The 22,457-nt window shown below is 39.5% G+C and overlaps 1 protein-coding gene across 20 annotated transcripts in view; it reads right to left on the reverse strand.

The window, feature by feature from the left end:
* The window catches only part of Dennd1a (DENN/MADD domain containing 1A), a 488,421-nt gene that overhangs the window by 422,427 nt on the left and 43,537 nt on the right, over positions 1-22,457 (reverse strand). For 19 of the 20 annotated variants that reach the window (NM_001362978.1, NM_001362977.1, NM_146122.3 and 16 more), the window contains one exon: positions 21,986-22,056. In NM_001362978.1, the coding sequence (NP_001349907.1) occupies positions 21,986-22,027 (42 nt within the window). In that variant the 5' untranslated portion in view covers positions 22,028-22,056. Of the gene's footprint in view, positions 1-21,985; positions 22,077-22,457 lie in introns of those variants that run through there. The other variant, XM_006498004.1, reaches the window with a different exon arrangement.

Below are 22,457 nucleotides of genomic sequence, written 5' to 3' on the forward strand. Positions count from 1 at the left end.
ATCTTATCAAGCATTCAAGAGAAAGCAAACAAAGCAAGCCCACTGTGAACTTGATGAAGATGTCAAGCTCCTTTAAAATATATATATATAACTCAACAAAGAAGGGTTTTCTTGTAAAATCTTGGGAGTGAGACTTTTTCTACTCTGAGTTTCCCTTTCTGGTTAAACACAGTCAGGAGCAGCAGACATTGACAGCCAAGACCAATACATGCTGCCATTTTCTAAGCACACTTACAAACACTTTTTAAAATGCACAATGTAGGGAGGCTTTCTTCTCCAAATATGCCCAGTGCAAATGCCAGGCAAAGTGTTTTCAACCAAGTACTGCACTACACAGGCCCTTTCAGCAAAAGAAAAAATTCTGTCTCAATCTCTAAGAAACACAAGCTACTCCACTGGCTCTAACTTACAAATCTTAATTTTTAATTTTTTTTTTTGGTTTGTTAAAAAGAACTCCTGTCTTGGAAACAAAAACAAAAACAAAAAAATAGAACTCTGGAAAGCTAGACATGGTAATATAGGGCTATAGCTCTAACACTAGGGAAGCTGAGTCAAGACGATCATGATGAGCTCCAGATCAGTGTGACTTAAACAGACAGAAAGATGCTGTTTCAAAAATACTTACATAGAAATATTGGATGTAATGAAACTATAGATCCAGCAAGTGTGGTGTAAGCATCATTTATACCCAGTCTCTTTGGATGGATTTGAATGGCATTCCCTCACCCCAGAAGCAAACCTTCACCAGGAACACTTTATCTCTCTCACAGCTACTGCCCAAGTCCAGCCCTGGGCCCAGACCATAGCAAAACATGATAGCAGTACAAAGACTTTTCTCCATCATCAGGTCTCTAGGTAAGTGCCTTCTATTCTCTTTAGACTAACATGACCTAAATACTCCATCAGCAGAAATATTCCTCATTATAAAATAAGGAGGAAACAAGAAGCAAGCATTAAATGCAGCCAAACAATTATGATATAACTGCTTTTAAAATATTAGTATGCTGTTATGTTTTGATTTACTTTTATGTATGTGGATATTTTGCTTGCATGTTTGTCTGTACCACTTGAATGCCTGGTGCCTGAGAAAACCAGAAGGGGGTGTCAGATCCCCCCAGGACTGGAGTTACAGACAATTATGAGCCATCATGTGGATGCTTGGAATCAAACCTAGGTTCCCTACAAGAGCAGCCAGGGCTGATCCATCTCTCCAACCCCCTAATACTGCTACTTTAATTTACTTTTTATAATACTTTTTGCTTTGCTTTGTCTTATGTGAGCAGACAAAATGGCTCAGTGGGTGAAGACACTTGTCACCAAACCTGAAAATCAGAGTTCCTGATCCCGGACCTCACAAACCCACATGGTGGAAGGAGAGAACTAACGCCTACAAAATGCACTCTGACCTCCACATTCACATGATGGCATGCAGGCAAGCACACACAAATGTACATGTAAATAAACCAATTGTGGGGGGAGGAGCCACACATTAAGGTTTGTTATGGGTATGACTGGAGAAAACACTGTCATGTGGAATATAACTTACCTTTGCATAGCTACTTCAGCCTTCTTTTTACTCAGCTAACTTCCTCTCCACCTGCCCACTTCCCTCCCCCAAAAGCAACAAAAAAAAAAAAAAAAAAATGCCAAAAAATGTCAACAAATTTAAGAAATATAAATCTGTCTCATTTCAAAAGGCACAGAACTTGATAGGGAATCATAGGGAACCATCTGCTGAGACTAAAACTCTTCTGCAGCAAACAAATTATAAGGTTTCATGATAAACATTAAGATCTAATTCTTCCTTATATGAACTGTACACCAATAACAGCTACTTAACACAGGAATAATCAAGCTTAGAGATGGGAAAGTGATGATACTCTACCTCTTTTTCAAACTTTCTGCCACATTTTGTCTTTGTAACATTTTTAATGGAGTAGCAGCTACTGTTAAAACAGACAACTCTGGCCAATGCCCCTGCTTAGAAGACCGGCAGCAATTAAGTATTTCCAAGCATAGCCAAGGGTGCAGGGTTCCAAAAGTTTACTTACTTCCGAATTAGAAAATTTATGGTCCCAAGAAAATTAAGGTGGCACTACAAGGACACAAACACAAAGTAGGAAGTACTTAAACTCTTTACCAACCTCTAGGACAAGATTAGGGCACAAGAGGGGATTCAAATGGAAATGCCCGGCTGCCTCTCTAACAATGATAAACTCCCTCAGAGTTAATAGTTTCTCCCGGAGAGATTCATCTTGCTTTTCAACCTAGAGGTATATTTTGGAGAAAAGGAAGAAACACATGGTGGGGCTTAGAGCAAAACCTTTTAAATTCTTTGTCATAAAAGCTGCAGAGTAAACTGCATTTCCTTTACTAATCCTTCAGACACTTGTTAAGCTCCAGTGTGCTGACAAGTTGCCCACTGCAATCGCATTTTGGTTTCTAACAACTTGAAAAAAATAAAATAAAAACTTTGGTTGTACTAAACTGTATTACTATCTTCCTTGAACACAGTGAGAATTTACACAGCCTTCACAAACTGTTGAAAGAGGCACTCCCCAGGGAGAAATAACTTCTGGCACCTCACATAGCAAGCTGAAGTTACAAAACCAGGCTAAAATATCTCTGTTACCACACAGTCATCTCTATCAGTCTCTCTCTCTCTCTCTCTCTCTCTCTCTCTCTAAAGGCACTAACTTTGAGATCAAACTCTGGAAACCTTTTTAATTAAGTATACGGAGCTTTTAAAAAAAAATAGTTTCCCCATGCCATTGGAAATATATGAACAAAAAAGCCCTTGAAACCAAGAGTTTCAAACCTTATAATCCTCCAAGCTGTGAAAAATGATACAGCTGTACTTTTGTGTCAAGAGACTGAAGAGTGAAGAACAATGATTTCATCTGACAAGGGAGTAAAGAAAACTAACTAGGCACTGTGAATTACTTGCTTAGTGCCCTACTGAATCTTCAGGCAGCCCTACAAGATAACATTATCAAGTTTATCTTTGCAAAGAGAAAACTAAAAATAAATAAATAAATAAATAAATAAATAAATAAAAGGAGAAAGCATATCTTCCCAAGGGTAGACCCCCACCCTCCCACCCCCTGGCTAGCCGTTGAACTTGCAGATACAAACCATTACAATGGCTGCTTTACTACAAGATAGGATAGGGAAATAGCTTTTAGTGACACAAATTTCCATGATGCCAGACCACCAGGCTGTTTCCCAGAGGTGGCAGAAACAAGTCTATAATGTAAGAAACACAGGCTGCTGTGCAGGGTTGGTAAATGCCTCATTGTCCTCTGGAAAGTCTGATGGACACATGTATTAAACAGAGGGGAAAGGCATTCCTCTCCTGTAGGACAAATGTAAGCATGCCTGCCTTTAAACTTTTTATCCTAAGCACATCTGCTCATAGAAAAGACAGAATAGTGTCTTCTAGAAAAACTGTTGGAGAAAAGCCCACATCAGAACACATGCTTCACATAGATACCCTCCCTCCCTAATCTATCCATTAAAAAAAGAGAATACAATAAATGAAGCAACCATTCAGCCTACTGAAAATGAAATATTTATAAACAATAAAAGTGCAAGGGCTCACAGAACTATCCAGGTTCTTTGTGTTCAGCTCCAATGACGTCAACTCAATGAACCAACAAACATGTCCTAAGTACCTACTAGGTGCCAATCCATGCTCTAAATGCTGGGGATACACTAGTGAGACAAAGAAAGCAATCTGCCCTAAGGAGCTGACATTCTCAGACTATGCCTGAATGAACAGGGTCACTCCTTCAATCAAAACCTGATTCAAAGTCATATCTGATTAATAAAAACAAATACCTATTGCCCCACACCTCTGCAAACATTTCCCCCCCTGTGTCTTAGTTTCGTTATCTATTATTGTGATAAAGTACTCTGAGCATAAGCAATTTGGGAAGAAAGGGGTTTACTTAAGGAAGTCAGGGCAGAGATTAAAGCAGGAACCCAGTGGTGGGAACTGAAGCAGAGACCATGGAGAAATGCTGCATACTGGCTTGCTTCTCAGGTTTTGCTAAGCCTGATTTCTTAAACAGCCCAGGAGTAGAACTGCCCATAGTGAGCCATCCACATCAACCATCAATCAAGAACATCACTCTCAGATTTGCTTACAGGTCAATCCTATAGAGCCATTTTCTCAATTAGGATTTCTTCTTCACAGCTGATCTTAGCTGTATCATAATGGCATAAAAAGATGTTCTAGGACCCACCTAGAACAGTACCCACATAATATTATTATAATAAAATATTTCCAAATGGATTCATTGTGATCTTTTATGTGTATGAATATATGTTCGTATAAATGCCTATGTGTAGGCATGCACTTGTATGCAACCACAGATGTTCTTTCTCAGACACCATTCATCTTGTATTTGAAACAGGGTCTCTCATTGGACTAGAACTCACTGACTTGGCTAGAATGGCTGGTCAGTGAGTATCAGAGATCAACTTGTCTCCACCTCCCCAGCACTGGGATTACAAGTATTTATCACAATGGCAAGCCTCTCTTATGTAAATTCTGAGATTAAACTCAGGTCCTCAATGCAAGCACTTTACTAACAGAGATGTCTCCCCTGTGATCAATTTTTAAGTCTTCCAAAATAAGGGAACATGTGGCAGAGGTCAGTTTTATATGACTTACAATGAATGGATCTACATGAGAGACTAGGAATTAGGCAGAAATAGGAAGAGAGGAGTTGAGAAGAGGTGGCAAATTTCCAAAATGGCTAGTTTCATATTAACCCTCCTGACTTGAGACATAAGCCTGGCAGCTTAAAACAAAAGCTTTGTTGGCTTTTCTCTCCCACCTGCAGGCTCCTGCTGATGGACAAGTTTAAGGTCTGGTCAGAACATGCCACAGAAGAGCTGATGGCCAATCAGCATCCTATCTATCTTCAAAATGACCAACCCTACATTAGAGGAAGGGGACACTTCAGAGGCTGAAACCCCTTGAGAAGAGATTGGAGCTTTTGGCTTGCAGAGTGTCCCCTCTGCTGTGAAGAGTCTTTTTCTCTGTGTGCCTGCTGCATGTGTGTGTTTCCTTACACTCAATAAATTCTTCAACTGCTGATTCTGTCTGCTGGTTTTTCAGATTTCTCTGCTGCTACCTGTTGCTCTTGAAAATTTTTTCCCACCTTTTAATTCTTTAACTGGCAGAGAAAATGAGCCTGATCAAGACTCCCTAGATGGCTTTATTTAGCTGAGCACTGGTTCTGTAGTAGATCCAGAGGAGCCCAAATAAACTTTACCCCCATCTCCATTAAAGGCGTGTACCCCAGGAAAAAGGATCCTTTTACAAGCCTAAAATGGTTGTGCTGGGGCTGTTAAAGGCAAGAAAGAAACTTACTGAAGCCTCTCCAGAGTCCTAGCCCTGGATCTCCTTAGTCATCCCAGAGCCCAGCCTCCAAAGGGTGAAGTCAGAGGCCACCATAGGACAGGCGATGCTTTCTTAGCTCACATCCCTGGTAACCTCTCCTTGTCTAGTCTGAAGGATCAAGCCAAATCTAACACACTTTGTCAAAATAAGAGGTGTTCTGCCATATGTTTTGTGGGGGGTTTGTTTTCTCATAATTAATTCTTAGAACAAACACTATAAGATACTGTCACCATGTCCATTTTACAGTCTAGGGACTAAAGCGGTCTAAGGTTCTCAACCTTCCTAACCCTTTTTAATATAGTTCCTTATGCTGTGGTAACCTCTCCCCCAACCACAGAATTATTTTCATTGCTACTTTACAACTGTAATTTTGCTACTGTTATAAACTGTAATGCAAATATCTGACATACAGGATATCTGATATGCGACCTCTGTGAAAGTGTCATTTGAGAACCCCTGAACTAGAAAGAGCTTAAATCATGACCCACAGATTGAAAACCACTGTACAAGAAGAGAGCTTAAATCATTTGCTCGAAATCAAATACTCTAAAGCAACCCAGCCAACCTCCTCTAGAAAACACATTCCCAATCAGATTTTGCCAATAATATTCTTGAGGGGCTTTGGGGGGTGGGGTGTCTTCTATTAACCAAAATATTTAAGTAGGAACAGAAGATAAACTAAATGATTGCTGATTTTCAACTTCATTGGAGACTATGAGAAAAACTAATTCTTCATTTCAGCCTGTGTAGAAAAATCTTTCCAAATATTCATGTCACTTTTTCTTTTTTAAGTACACCCAAATAAACTAATAGAGATTTCCTTTGATGTTCAAAAAGCTACTTCCATCATTCTGAATATCAGTGATCATTACTTCTCAGAATACAACTGGGCTAACCATATACCAACTAGGGACCACATTCCAGGAAAGGACTATTTTAATAAGTCTCTAACACCAGTTTACTTTCTTGGCATCTGGGTCTTCTCATAGGTAGATAGTGTGAATAAGAACACTGGTAATAAAGGCTCACACAGTTCTTGTTAAAGTTTAAATGTGACACACAAATGTAAGGGAAAATCCAGAGGCTGATTATTATACACAGAGCTCAGAATTAGTCCTCTGTTATCTGAAACCCACGAAGTTTTCTCTCTCCATCATGCCTTTCACACAAATAATTCTAATATTTGAACCCTTTCAAAAAGAAATTCTATCAAAAGGAAGGTTTAATCTCTTTATTACAACTGCTGAAGTTTGGTTGTGAAGAGGGTTTTGGGCTTTTGGGGTTTTTTTTAACTTTTTTAAATTGGATATTGCAAAGTAAGTCTGTACAAGAATATCTAATCTATACTAGTTTCCATGTTAGCCATTTTAGTACATACTATCTCAAATTTAAAAAAAAAAAAAAAAAGTGAGGCCAACCTGCCACCAAGGTGGGAAAAGTGGGCAGAAGATAACTAGAGGCCTGCCCACCTCAATGCACAAGTATGTGGTGGAGAGATGGAAGAGAAAGAGAAGCAGAATAGTTTGTGAACTGTGAAGAGATACAAAACTAGAGACCCAAAGGCCTGTGAGAAACAGCATTAGAGTAGCCTGTGCTGCCACCTGAGACCATGGTGATGTCCAGACCCATGTTGCCACCAAGGGCCATATCTGGTTCCATAGCCCTACCAGAGCAGGGGCTTATATTGATGTTTGTGCTGCCACCTGGAGCCATGTTAATATCTGAGGGCTAAGCTGAGCTGGCTCTGACCCTCACCAATTGCAGCATTTGAGAAAGCCGGCCCATCACCTGTGCAGCATGGGAGAGCTGGCCCTGCCCCTTGCCAACTGTGGTACTCAGGGTGAACAAGCCATGTCCCTCATCTGAGTAGTGCTGGATACCTGGCCCTGGTGGCATGGGTGTGGGAGAAGTGGTGGGCTGACCAACTCAGATACCATCTAGGACCAGATCTAGGGCTTTGAGTTGACCCACTCCAACATGAACCCCATCTATGAAGAGGCAGGTCCTGCAGAACAAAAGCTGAAGGATCTCCATGATACAGAACAACAGGATATCCAAAAGGGGTTCCAGCAAGGATCCAGTATTGATAGTATAACAGAAGCCAGGGGCCTTGAACAAGACCAATGACTCACTACAATCAATATTTGGGAGTAAAGCTGTTTGGTATATACTGTGTGACACACTGTGACACACCACAACTTCCACAGCAAGATGTTTTATTTTTTTGTTTTGTTTTGAGAGAAGAAGAGGTTGCAAGGGCAGATATGGAGGGACTGGGAGATAAGCAGGATTGGGGTGCATGATGTGAAACTCACAAAAAAATCAATACAAAGTTTAAAAAAAATGTCAAGTAGAAAGATATAAGTCACATTTCAATAATGACAATCTGGCATTCATTTTTTTTTTTAAAACAAGGCATGATGAAGCATGCCTTTTTTGGAGGGCTGTTGTTGTTGTTGTTGTTGTTGTTGTTGTTGTTGTTGTTGTTGTTGTTTTTCGAGACAGGGTTTCTCTGTGTAGCCCTGGCTGTCCTGGAACTCACTCTGTAGACCAGGCTGGCTTCAAACTCAGAAATCCGCCTGCCTCTGCCTCCCGAGTGCTGGGATAAAAGGCGTACGCCACCAACGCCCAGCTCTGGCATTCATTTTAAATAACTTTCTCAATGTCAAATAATTGGTGAGTGGCAAAAAAACAAATCTGAACTCAAGACTTATGATTTCAAAACCTACAGAGTTACCATTACATTGTTTTTAGTACAGATTATCCTCAAAGCTTCATAGTACCTTCATTCTGCCTTATAACAAAGGCAGAATCCATCTATATTCTCTCTTCAAGTGAGGTTCATGATAGCAAAAATTTCTACTATGTGAGAACATACTAAATGGGGGTTGGGGGGGGGGACCTAGATCTAGGGAGGAAGTTATTAAAGCCTCCTGCTGGACAAAGTAGGCCCATGGTGATCTTTTCGCAAAGCTTGCTGCTTCTAATCAAAGCCTTGAACAGACCGTCTTCAACATAAAGAAGGAATGCAAATACATTGTGAAATAGCACCAAAAGTTCAAAGGCAATAATATCATTTCCTAAAGGTTTCTGGTGTTGTTGTTGTTGTTGTTGTTGTTGTTGTTGTTGTTGTTGTTGTTGTTGTAAGCCTTCTATGCATCTAAAACGCAAGTTCTGGATCTGTTCTACAGAGCTAGCACAGCTGCTAATCTACAGTCCAGCACGGGCCGAGTCTGGAGGGGATGTGTAGCTAGCACAGCTGCTAATCTACAGTCCAGCACGGGCCGAGTCTGGAGGGATGTGTACAGGACAGGGGATCAGAGTTCAATGGCAGCTGATTTTGGTCATGGATAGTCATGGAAACCTGCCTTACATGATGGCTTTCAAGGAAGTTGAAAAGCAACCTTGTTTCTTTTTAGACAGGATCTCACTATGCAGTCATCAAACCAGTATCTCTCCTGCTGCAGCCTCCCACATGCTAGAATCATGGGACAACTCCGTTGAAGATTCACATTTCTAAACCCTGAAACCATACCTTAATTATTTGGGTTGAAAATCTTTCCAAACTAAACAGCTTGCTGCTCTTTGCAAAGCATATTTTGAATACACATTTTCTTCATTGCTGAAACAGACATCTCTTTTAGCTGCCTAACATTCATTCCTCCCTTCACCAGACTTTCTTTGAAGGAAATCCATGGCATCCAAATGGCATTGAATTGCCACCATGCCCATGTGTATATATGGGCATGTACATGTACACACTCATACCAATCACCAGATTAAAACCCCCTTAGCCAGATGTGGTGGCACACACCTTTGGAAGACACATGCAGATCTCTATGACTTTGAGGCCAGCCTGATCTATATAACATATTCCAAGACAGCCAAGGCAACAATGAGAGATGTTGTTGTTGTTGTTTAAAAAAAAAAAAAAAAACTTTAAATGTGGTTCAAAGGTGAGTACATGACCCAAATGGGACCTGCTACAAATCACAGACCTGGCTCTCAATATATTAAGTAGACAGTCTCAAGTTTTCTTTGCAATGTTGCCAACAGAGAAACATGGGTAGCTTTTTGTTTTTGTTTTTTGAGTCAGGGTGTCTCTATATAACAGTCCTGGTTGTCCTGGAACTTGCTTTGTAGACCAGGCTGGCCTCCAACTCACAGAGATCCATCTGTCTTAGCATCCCAAGAGCTGGGATTTAAGTATCCACCACCATGGCTGGATATAGGTAGTTTTTAAAAAGCAAATTAAACAATGATTTTTCTCCCTAAGGTTACCTACCAACTGGTTAGTTCAACTCAGATATTGATATGTGTTACACCTGAAATGATGGCTCAAAACCCTATAAGATGCTCTTTTATCATGTGGGTGATTAAAGTATTGGTATGTAGGTTGGAATTTCTTCATAGATAACTTTATCATAGGTAGCATAGGGACTCAATAAAGATGACCAAGAGCAGATTAAGGAGGCAAATCTCTGAAAGCACAAATAGAAGGCCTAGATCTGGGGAAATCTGAAGACATTTTCACCACTGGATTTGTCTGTATAGAGCACTAATAGACTCCCTTTTATACTAGAGACTGATTTAATCTGAGTTCTGCCACTTCTAATAAAAGACTCCTGAATAAAACAATAAGTTTGAGCATGATCAATAACTGTGATGAGAAACCTAGTACAAACAAATGTTTAGGGTATACAAGAACACTTAGGGCATAAGCTAAGGGCATTTCTATGAATAAAAGGCTTGAGTTTAAATGCAAAGATTCAGAAATCCACTTAAGCTACTTTTATTTCATTGCTATTCTCCAGCTAGGTCTCACTGATAACAGTTGCTGAATAGCGGAGTACTGAGATATGAACTACTGCCTTAAACACAAATAACTTAAAATAACAGTTCACGTTGATAAAGAACTCTCCATGTCCTATGAAATGTACACTCTCATTAACCCCTCAATTGCATGGAGCAAGTGCTCTTTGTATTCCCTTTTATAGCTGAGAAAATATTAAAACAAACAAACAAACAAACCACCTCAAAAACAAACACATAGAAATCTATTAAAAAATTTATTTCAACACCTCCTTGCTTACATGGGTTTTAACACTTGTACTCCTGGCCCACCTAAAGTCCCAAGACCTGATACTGTAAATCACAAAGACAGCAAGAAAGGCCATTGTTGTGAATAAAGGGAATAATTTAAGATGCTCTTGGCATCTCTTGGCCTAGATGGCCCCTAAAATGCATACTTTACTAACAAGAAAAAAAAGTCTGGAATCTGCTTCCCAAAAAGTAAGCATTAATTAAGAAAAGAAAATAGGGCTGGAAAGATGGCTCAGAGGTTAGAGCACTTCTGCTCTTCCAGAGGTCCTGAATTCAATTCCCAGCAACCATGTGATGGTTCACAACCATCTGTAACGGGATCTGATGCTCTCTTCTGGTGTGACTGAAGACAGGGACAGTGTACTCATATACATAAAATATATCATTAAAAATAGAAAGAAAGGGAGGGAGGAGGAAAGGAAAGGAAAGGAAAGGAAAGGAAAGGAAAGGAAAGGAAAGGAAAGGAAAGGAAAGGAAAGGAAAGGAAAGGAAAGGCAAGGCTCATTTTCTGTTTCTTCCCAAGAACAGCAGTTCAAACTCCCTCAATAGGAGTAATTTGAAGTAGCAACAATACAATAAAAAGCACCAGCTCCAAGCACAGATATACAATTAATGCAAAATTCAAAATGTGATCTTGATAGAGAAAAGCAAATTGAGGGAGGCACAAAATGTTCTATTTCTTTAACTTTTTTTTTCCTTTTTTTTTTTTCTTTTTTTTTTTTCCGAGACAGGGTTTCTCTGTATAGTCCTGGCTGATCCTGGAACTCACTCTGTAGACCAGGCTGGCCTCGAACTCAGAAATCCACCTGCCTCTGCCTCCCGAGTGCTGGGATTAAAGGCGTGCACCACCACGCCTGGCTCCAAATGTTCTATTTCTTAAGCTGAGTGGCAAATACATGTGTTTTCATTTATTCTCTAAAATGTATGCATACATACATGCATATGTAATATATTATTTCTATCACAGCATTTATAATTTCTTAAAGAATATATTCAAACTAGAATTCAAGCCATCATTGGACAGGTCACTTCCTAGGCTGAGTGTCTCTCCTTCTGCTAAAGACTGAACTACAAGGATCAAGCAAAGAAGTAATGTCTATCCTTGTGTGGCCCTATTTTGGACCTATATAATTTGAGATTATGCTTATTTCATTGCACGCTTGGCAACCAATTTATTATTATAAACTATTAAGCTCAACGTTAGCTTAAAGAAGAAAGCATTATTGTAGCCATCTTAAAACAGAAACAGGACAGCACTGCAATGCTCAACATTTCCCCTGACTCTATAAACCAGTTTTAGAACTACAGTGATAAGTAGCTGTGGTCACACATGAACACCTACAATCTCAGCACTTGGAAAGTGCAATCCTATCTCAAAACAAAACAAACAAACAACAAAACAGCTCAGAGAGAGGTTCTAGACTATACCACAAACAAGACTTGCCTGTTTTTGTTTAATGCTTTCTTTTGTTGCTGAGGGAGATGCAAGGCCTGTAGTCCAGGAGTTGACCTCAAATGATATTCCTCCTAAACTGTACACCTTTGTTTCCTTTTGGAGACAGGGTAGATTAGGATAGATTAGACTATACTGGCTGGTAAGCAGGCCCTAGGGTTCCACCTGCCTCCACCTTCCCAGTGGAAAACAAAAGCATACTACAACACTCAGGTTTTCCTTTCCCATGAGTGCTAGAAATGGAACTCATGGCCATGCTTAAGCAGCAAGTACTTTACCAGCTGAGCCATTTCCCCAGACCCAAACGAAACTTTTCCTAACTACCATGTCAAGTGTACTTAACTGGGAAAAAAGTTAAAGAAATGTTTTTGGTTTTTTGGTTTTGATTCTGTTTTGTTGTTTTTCAAGACAGTTTCTCTTCAAAGCCTTGGCTGTCCTGGAACTCACACTGTAGACCAGACTGGCCTCAAATCTACAAAGTTGTGCCTACCTCTGTCTCCTGAGTGCTGGGATTAAAGGCGAGTACCACCATGGACCAACCTTTGAATAAACGTTTTAAGTAATCAATCTTTGAGTGAATAATAATTTGATCTGACTATGAGACTAAGAAACTTGCCAGAAAAAGTAAAATGTCTTTGTCCATCATGAATAAAGCTTTTTCTCTAACGATTTTCGACAAGCCTGGTTTCTCTTCCCCACATTAAAATCAAAAAGGCCACCAACAGATTGGGAAAGGATCTTTACCTATCCCAAATCGGATAGGGGACTAATATTCAATATATATAAAGAACTCAAGAAGGTGGACTCCAGAAAATCAAATAACCCCATTAAAAAATGGGGCTCAGAGCTGAACAAAGAATTCTCACCTGAGGAATACCGAATGGCAGAGAAACACCTGAAAAAATGTTCAACATCCTTAATCATCAGAGAAATGCAAATCAAAACAACCCTGAGATTCCACTTCACTCCAGTCAGAATGGCTAAGATCAAAAACTCAGGTGACAGCAGATGCTGGCGAGGATGTGGAGAAAGGGGAACACTCCTCCATTGTTGGTGGGATTGCAAGCTTGTACAACCACTCTGGAAATCAGTCTGGCGGTTCCTCAGAAAATTGGACATAGTACTACCGGAGGATCCCACAATACCTCTCCTGGGCATATATCCAGAAGATGTCCCAACCGGTAAGAAGGACACATGCTCCACTATGTTCATAGCAGCCTTGTTTATAATAGCCAGAAGCTGGAAAGAATCCAGATGCCCCTCAACAGAGGAATGGATACAGAAAATGTGGTACATTTACACAATGGAATACTAATCAGCTATTAAAAAGAATGAATTTATGAAATTCCTAGGCAAATGGATGGACCTGGAGGGTATCATCCTGAGTGAGGTAACCCAATCACAAAGGAACTCGCACAATATGTACTCACTGATAAGTGGATATTAGCCCAGAAACTTAGGATACCCAAGATATAAGATACAACTTGCCAAACGCATGAAATTCAAGAAGAACGAAGACCAAAGTGTGGACACTTTACCCTTTCTTAGAAATGGGAACAAAACACCCATGGAAGGAGTTACAGAGACAAAATTTGGAGCTGTGACGAAAGGATGGACCATCTAGTGATTGCAATATGCAGGGATCCATCCCATAATCAGCTTCCAAATGCTGATACCATTGCATACACTAGCAAGATTTTGCTGAAAGGACCCAGATATAGCTCTCTCTTGTGAGACTATGCCGGGGCCTAGCAAACACAGAAGTGGATGATCACAGTCAGCTATTGGATGGGTCACACGGCCCCCAATGGAGGAGCTAGAGAAATTACCCAAGGAGCTAATGGGAACTGCAACCCTATAGGTGGAACAACAATATGAACTAACCAGTACCCCGGAGCTCTTGTCTCTAGCTGCATATGTATCAAAAGATGGCCTAGTGGGCCATCACTGCAAAGAGAGGCCCATTGGACTTGCAAACTTTATATGCCCCAGTACAGGGGAACGCCAGGGCCAAAAAGGGGGAGTGGGTGGGTAGGGGATTGGGGGGGTGGGTATGGGGGACCTTTGGGATAGCATTGAAAATGTAAATGAGGAAAATACCTAATAGAAAAAAATAAAATAAATAAAATAAAATCTTCTGATTTCCCTAACCACTGCATGTACATGTGCCATTAGGCAGCTACTGTAAGGAAATTGCCATTCAGATGAAGTTAAACACATGATCTACAACTGGGAGGTTGCCCAGACTGTGCAAATTCATCTTAATTTCTCAAACCTAGGACCAGTTTAGAGAATTTAAGATTAAAGAAAACTTAGTAGCTAGGGAGATGGCTCAGTGGATAAAGTTCCTAACACAGAAGCATACACCCACATAATAACTGGGTACAGAAGTGCATATCTATAACCCCAGCCCTGTAGAGACAGAGCCCCCCGCCCTGGTCCACCAATCTAGTCAATTTGATAAGCTCCAGGTTCAGTGGGAGGTCTGTGGCTTAAAAAATAAATTAGAGAGTAATCAACAATGATACTGATCTCTGGCTTCAATACACACACGAACACACACATGCATACAGAAAACTATATTGAAAAAAATGACTAGAATAAGAGCTTAAAAGACAGCTATATTACTACCATTCTTTAGGTTTGCTGGGTTCACTCTGCTGTTAATGCAAGAATATGAGAGTAATTTTAGATGATCTCCCTCAAGAATATTTTAAACTAAAATAAAACTCGATTCTGAAAAGAGAGCCCACATGCTAGGCATTGTGGGTGCATGCTTATAATTCCAGCACTCCAAGATCAACACAAATGCAAGTCCAGCATAATCCTCATAGGGAGTTCCAGGATAAAGCTACACAACAAAACGCAGTCTCAGAAAAACAAAGACAAAAAAAACAAAAGCACACCAACAAAAGTCTTCCATGTTCTCACAGTGCCCATATATACCAGATAGCACAGTTTAACTTTCTTTCCTTGTGATTTTTGTTGCTGTTGGGCTTTTTTGTTTTTGTTTTTGTTTTTTTGGCGGGGGGCGGGGGGGGGGATGGAGAAGGGGGGGATGTTTTGTGTCTGTTTTTCTATTTGAGACAGGGTTTCCCTGTGTAGCCCTAGCTGTCTAGGAACTTACTCTGTAGACCAGGCTGCCCTTGACCTTAAGAGATCCACCTGCACCTGCCTCTGCCACCTGAGTGCTGGGATTAAAAGTGTGTGCCACCACATCGAGTCCCTTATGGGTTTTTCTTTTATCTTCATTAATTTTAATTATGTTGAGGTATATGGGTCAGATCCTCTGATGGTTGTGAACAACCTATATGGGTGCAAACAACCTATATGGGTGCTAAGCACCAAACCTGAGTCTTCTGGAAGAGTATCTATGATCTTACACCCTGACTAGAGGGAACCTCAATTGAAAGGAACGCCTCCATAAAACTAGCCTGTAAGCAAGTCTATAGTGCACTTTCTTTTTTTCTTTTTTTTTTTCCTGGATTTTTTAATTAGATATTTTCTAATTAAAAACTAGGACCTATATATGGGATGGATCCCCAGGTAGAATAGTCACTAGATGGCCTTTCCTTCAGTTTTTGCTCCAAACTTTGTCTCTGTATCTCCTCTCATGGGTATTTTCATAGAGTACACTTTCTTAATTAATGATTGATGGGGGGTGGGGGGCAACACATTGTGGGTGGTGCCCCCTCTGGGCAGGAGATCCTATAAGGAAGCAGGCTGAGAAAGCCAGTAAGTAAACAGTACTCGCCATGGCTCCTACCTCAATCAGCTCCTGCCTCCAGGTTCCTGCCATGTTTGAGTTCCTGCTCTGACTTCCTTCAGTGATGCACTGTGCTGTTGAACTGTAAGCTTTTTGCCGAAATAAACCCTTCTGTCTCCAAGTTGCTTTGGTTATGGTGTTTCATCACAGCAATAGAAACCCTGAGACACTGCTGATCCATTGCTCCAGCCTCTCAACTTTCTTTTTTAATCTCTAATAATATGGAGCATCTGTTGTCAGCACAGATTCAGATGTGACTCCAAGACCACAATCATGGTGCAATGAAAGCTGAAGTTCTAAATCATAGACCTGTTTCTCAAAATCATTAAGTTGACAAAGTCTCAGTGTTCTTCACAAAGTTGCTCAAACAAAAATGTGAGCAACTTTTAATGAAGAATTTTTTTCTTAGGGTTGCTGCCTAACACCTGGGTAACTGAACAAGTCAGCTTCCCAAAGCATTGTGACTAACACTGCTTTCACAAAATCCCAACAGTTTCTCAACTTTGTCACCCTCATCTTTTTAAAAAGTGGCCATTGGGCTAATACATTACAAATGCTGCAGAGGGAGTGCACGCAAAAGGAAGCTGATCTGCTGGGTAGCCCTAAAAAACCTGATACTGCCACTCTCCCAACTCTAAGCCATCTACCCAGGCAGAGTGCCTGCAGCAGGCTCAGAAAGGCCAACTGTAATGAGACACTTGTGTGGAAATGCATTCCAGAGCTTCTGCATGCCCAGCACCATCTGATCATGGGATAAGCTGATTATTTCTTGCAAGAGAGCCTAAATTCAGTGTTGGGTGCTTCTGCAGTGTGGGATGCCTATCTTGGAAGCCTTATGGAAGTATGAGTTTTCCAGCAAACTGGCCAATTAGAAAGCATTAAAAATATATAACAAAATATACCAAAAATCTACTCAAAACATACCAATTTTAAGGGAGTAGGTTGTTTAGAGTTTTATTTGTTAGTGTTTTATTTGGGGTTTTTTGACTCTGTGGTTTGGAGTCAGGATCTCATGTAACCCAGGCTGGTGTCACTATACAACCAAGGGAAGACCTTGAACTCCTCACCATACTGCACAGTGCACGCCAATGATCCCAAAAGCAGGAATTATTATCATTATCATTATCATGACTGGATTTCACCTTCTGTTTAAAAGGTCAAAATCTGGTGCCCAAATGACAAGCTTTATACACAAAAATGCTATCATTTACAAAAGAACCCTAGAAGCACATAAAGATTTAATTGTAAGTAGACAATTGGTACAATAACTTATAACAACTAAAATGGTTTCACAAATTAATTATTAATTTATTAATAATTTTTAAGAAAGCCTTAATCGAAGGAAACAAAAATACATATATAGGAGAAGTTTAGAAAAATGGTTATTTACTTTATCTACATACACACACACACAGATTATAAAGAAACAAGTATACCAAAATATTAATGACAGCTATTATTAAATGGTCTTTATAACCTTTCAAAAATTAAAAAAATTTTATACAAGCTAAACAAGATGCTAAAGTTTTAAAGATGAACAGTCAAAACACATACACCAGAATAATCTGCCAGTAAATATTAAATGCCTTGAGAAAAATTTTACTATATACATTTTTTTATTTACAACAAAAATCTATGACAATGTAAGCAAAAATTGTAAGAATTGAACTCTCACAGACATTTATAGAACAAATGTATACTAAACCTTTCAATTAAAGACCCATTAAAGTGGTCGCAGTGCTTTTTAGCCCACCTTCTCACAGCAGGGATTTAATCCCTCCAGGGGGGTGCAAACAAACTTCAAAGAGAAGATTAGGCCCAGACACTAGCACTGTGCAATGTAAGGTTTATATGTAAGTTTGCCCGGAAACACAGAGATGCAGATCTGAGGAACAAAGGTAGATTCCTTGCAATCATCTAAAACAGCCAAATTAATGCCTAAAATAGCAACAGAACAAAAAGAAAAAAGAAAAAAAAAAAAGAAAATACACAAAGAACTATCAACAAGAAAGTTGTAGAAGGAGCAAAGGTGTCTGAAGTCATATATTCAGCTATAGTTCACTCACTAGGAACAGCAAAAGGAAATCTGACAAATTTCCACAAAGCACATGTTCATTTCCAACTCAAGCTCTGTACAGCCTTAGGAAGATACCCATCCCTGCAGTGTTAAGGTTCTTGATGTAGCTTCTATACAGTACTGACAAACCACATGCCTCTTTCCATTTCTCAGCGCACAGCACACTTATCAGTAAAAGATCTTCACTGATGGAAAAAAGGCCTGTCTTTAAAGATAATGATATTTCTATTCTTTCTCATTTTTGTAATATTAGCTGATTTTTAAGGAACACGTTAAAATATCTTATTACTTTAAGAACTGGTTTTTGGGTTTTTTGGGGTTTTTTTGTTTTTGTTTTTGTTTTTTGTTTTGTTTTTCAAGACAGAGTTTCTCTGTGTAGCCCTGGCTGTCCTGGAACTCACTCTGTAGATCAGGCTGGCCTCGAACTCAGAAATTCGCCTGCCTCTGCCTCCCGAGTGCTGGGATTAAAGGCGTGCGCCACCACCTCCCGGCAAGAACTGTTTTAAGTAGAGAAAAGTGTAACTAAAGAATTCAGCTACACTTGTGTGTGTGTGTGTGTGTGTGTGTGTGTGTGTGTGTGTGTGTGTGTGTGTGTGTGTGTCTAAGAGCTCAGTGGCAGAATGCTTGCCTTGCATGTTCAAGGCCCAAGATTTGATCCTCAGCACCAGTAATAACAGTGGCAACAGAAAAACTGGAGTACAGCTCTATAAATATCACAATGATAAAAGTAAGTGACTGCAGTGACATGTAACACGAAGGGTCCTTATAAACATAACTGAGCAAAAACATAACAAAACTACATAAAGAATAATTCTATGTCTATAGAATTAAGAAACAGGCACAATTAAATTATTTTTTCAGGGAGTCATACACATGTAATAAAACTTATGAACACAACAAAGGAATGACTCTCATAGAACGATGGTGGTCACCTCTAAAGAAAGGAAGGAAGGGAGCTCTAGGGTATGACTAAGGCCATCTCTAACATTTACAGATCTAGCAAAGATACAAAAAAGATCTACAGACCATAGATCTAAATATGCCTTTAAGTCAGCTATCTGGGTATGGTAGTACATGTCTATAATCCCAGTGCTTGGAAAGTAGATGCAGGAGAACCTAAGTTCAAGGTCATCCTCAGCTACAGAATGAATTTAAGGCCAGCCCAGAAACCTAAACAAAAAACAAAAACCATTTTTAAAAAAGCAAAAAGTTATAAATCAAGCTTACAACTATTAGATATATTTTACCTCCTACCATGATAAATATACCTTTAGAACTAACTAAAAAGTGAGACACAGTGTGCATTTTTTACCTGCTTAGCATTTGATGCAGAAAAGTAGTAGCAGAGAAAAGACTAGCAATTGGCTGACTACCCACAGCCCCTTCCAGATCCCACACAGCAAGGGAGCTTTCACACAAATACAAAATTACCCAACCCCAAGTTCTGCTATACCTATTATCTGTCCTGTTCCCACTCCCCATGTAGGAGCACCCTAAGGCCTTGGGGTGAGTACACTAGCAGCACAGGTCACCCTCAGGAGGACAGATCCTACAGAACAGACTCATACAGGCTCTGGAAAGGAGCTCAAATCCATTTGGGTAAGGAATCCTAAGATCTTAAATTCTCCCAGAACTGTCTAGGGTGAAATGGTTCAAGCATCAAATGGCATGCTTTATAGGCCCAGTAACTTTGTGCTCCTCCTAAAGTGGCAATATGAAAGGAGAGCCAACATGGAACTCCTAAGGCATAGCATAAGATAGGGGCAGGGATCTTTGTTGCCAAGACTAGGTTTGGCAAAAAACACACAACATTCTTAACCTGAATAACAGTCATGTAGTCATTTGTGTTATTTTGTTAACCCACACTTGTAAGTTTTATACATTTTTTAATACAAATAATAGGATAGCTATCATACACTTGCTGATAAGATACACGGAGGGAAAAAATCACCAACACACAACCTGGGTGTAACCATGAAGACACAGTCAAATGGATACAAATACAGGGATGAAACAAAAGGCCTATATTTTTGACACGTCATTAGAGAAGATGAATATAGCTACAAAACTATTCTACAACATTTCAAACATAAAACTATCGGCTTCCATAAACATGTACTAGATTCTGGATCAGAAGGGAAAATGTCATAAAGAACATTCTTGAAACAATCGATTCAATTTAAATATAACAACTAACGTTAAATCAATGTTAAATTTTCTTATTTCAACAACTGGACTAGAAGTATAAAAGAAAATGTCCTTATTCTTACAATATCTACCCTTGAAAAATTTAGGGGTAAAGAGCCACATCTGCAACAAAGATTGCTTATGTAGTGACAAAGCAACTGTAACACAATGGTAATAATGGGCTCTAAGAAAGGGCACATGCAGCAAACTGCTCTGGTAACTTCAAAATATTTTCAAAATAATGGGTTCACCTCCCACGTGCCAGGATTACAAGCAAGCACCACGATGCCCAGCTACACATCCTTTAAATACTGCAATATTTTGATATGTGGTCTACAGGTCTCCTTTTGTAACTTTGCTAGGCTCTGTACCCAGACAGCTATAATAGCAGACAGGATAAAGGCTTCGATGCTTATTCTTCCAGCTCACTTTGTGGCTTTCTTTTTTTTTTTCATCTTTCAAAAAATAAAATTTAACTTTAGGGAAAATTCCACAACACTGAAGAGGGAAAATTAACTACAGATATAATAAAACGTTCATCCTTGAATTTATCTGTAAGGTCACAGCTGGCATCAAATGGGTACTGAATGAGGCCCTCCTACAGAGAAGTAGCTGCAATGCACACCTGATTATTGCTTCTAAATTCAGTACTCTCCCTGTACAATAAAACATGGCTTAACAAGGATCTTAACTTTCTACTTCCAAACAAGCATAAATTTGTAATCTACTTCACATGGAGGGAAATCCTTCATTTTAATAAATACCAGTGATGCCATGCAAAGCCCTGCAGAAAACGTGGAGAGACGCATGCAACACAAGTACTGCCCTCAAGAAGGTAACTTAGCAGTATAAAGTGGAATTTAAACAAGAATCCCAGCTATTCCACACAGTGCTCTATGGCCTGCTTTACACCTGAGATTCTAATTTCTCAATAGGACTTTCTCAACTATCTTTAAGGATTACATTGTAAGTGTTGACAGATGATAGCATATGTATAACAGAATAAAGAGCTTTGATCAAAAGTCACTATGTATATAAGAATCTAATGAAAAAAAATCTAATGAGAATAAGGCAATAGAAAACAGTACCAAAGGCATAATAAAGTCAATTAAAGCCATAAGTTATTACTTCAAATTTCTAATCCAAGTAAATTTACTCTCCCTAAACATCAAATAATAGACACAAATGTTTGGGTGCAAGGACCAAGAGCTCCTAACATTCGGCAAATGGCACCAAGAAAAAAGGTACAACATTAGTTTTCTCACTAAGTGAAAGGATTTTAGGGCAAGAAGTGATCTGCACGAGCTGGGCAGTGGTGGCACACGCCTTTAATCCCAGCACTTGGTAGACAGAGCCAGGCAGATCTCTGAGTTTGAGGCCAGTCTGGTCTACAGAATGGGTTCCAGGACATCCAGGGCTATAGAGAAACCCTATCCTGAAAAAGCAAAAATAAAAAAAGAAGAAGTGATGTACACAGCTGTACAAGACGTTGTAACCTCATCTGAGACCCCACTGTTTAGGGCACTTAGGAAATAGAATAAATGCTAGGGCCAGAGGAGTTTCCTCTAACTAGTCTCCAACCTTCTTTTATCAACAGTTTTGCTAAATTCAGTCTATTTTGAGCAGTTTAATGGCAAAGAATTCCCTTTCTATTAATTTGAGTCCTGCAGTCTAATTCCATTAAATTGCATTGCTCATTAGCAAGGCCTAATAAGTTGGTTTCCAAGCATCCGTGATAGATGCAAACCAACACTCAATGATAAAAATAAATAAAGCCATATTTCAAGCCTGCTAAAGCAGTGGATCCCAAAGTATTCACTGTGCTTTTTATTCTCCCACCTTTCCAGGATGACATGAGTATGAGAAACAATGAAAGACACTTAGAAAAAACTTAAAGACATCACATTATTCATCTATTTTCTGCTGTGTACAGCTATTCCATACAATGAAGACACATATCATTATCATAATTAAATGAATGAGTACCTGAAAGAGTGCCACCTGTCCTAGGATAAGCCACTTCCACATACACTTCAAATGTAGTCTCTGGGTTTTGCCTACAAAGGAAACATATCATGATTACTGATTGAGGCAACATTATGCAAAACATATGGAATTCGGTGTGAAGTAGATTTCAATTGAATAGCTGTGAAAGTTTGGGCAGGGTATTTAACTTCTGGGCCACAACCTTCATAGCATACAAGATAAAAATAGCTATCCCCAAGCACTGTGAAACTTTAAGAAAATACACAGCAGTAATCTGGACACAATGTCTGGACATAGTAAGTTAACCATGACTATGACTTAACCTGTGTCATTTCTAACTTCTACCGCATCTCCAAAGCTGTAGGGAGAATTTCTGAGGAAATTCAGCTCAAAGCAACAACAGTTAAAAGCAGCACACTTTGCTACATTACTAGATAAAGCACACATATGACAAAAAATGGTGTGTTACTAA

Source organism: Mus musculus, chromosome 2 (genome assembly GCF_000001635.26).
Source record: "Mus musculus strain C57BL/6J chromosome 2, GRCm38.p6 C57BL/6J".
NCBI lineage: Eukaryota > Metazoa > Chordata > Mammalia > Rodentia > Muridae > Mus > Mus musculus.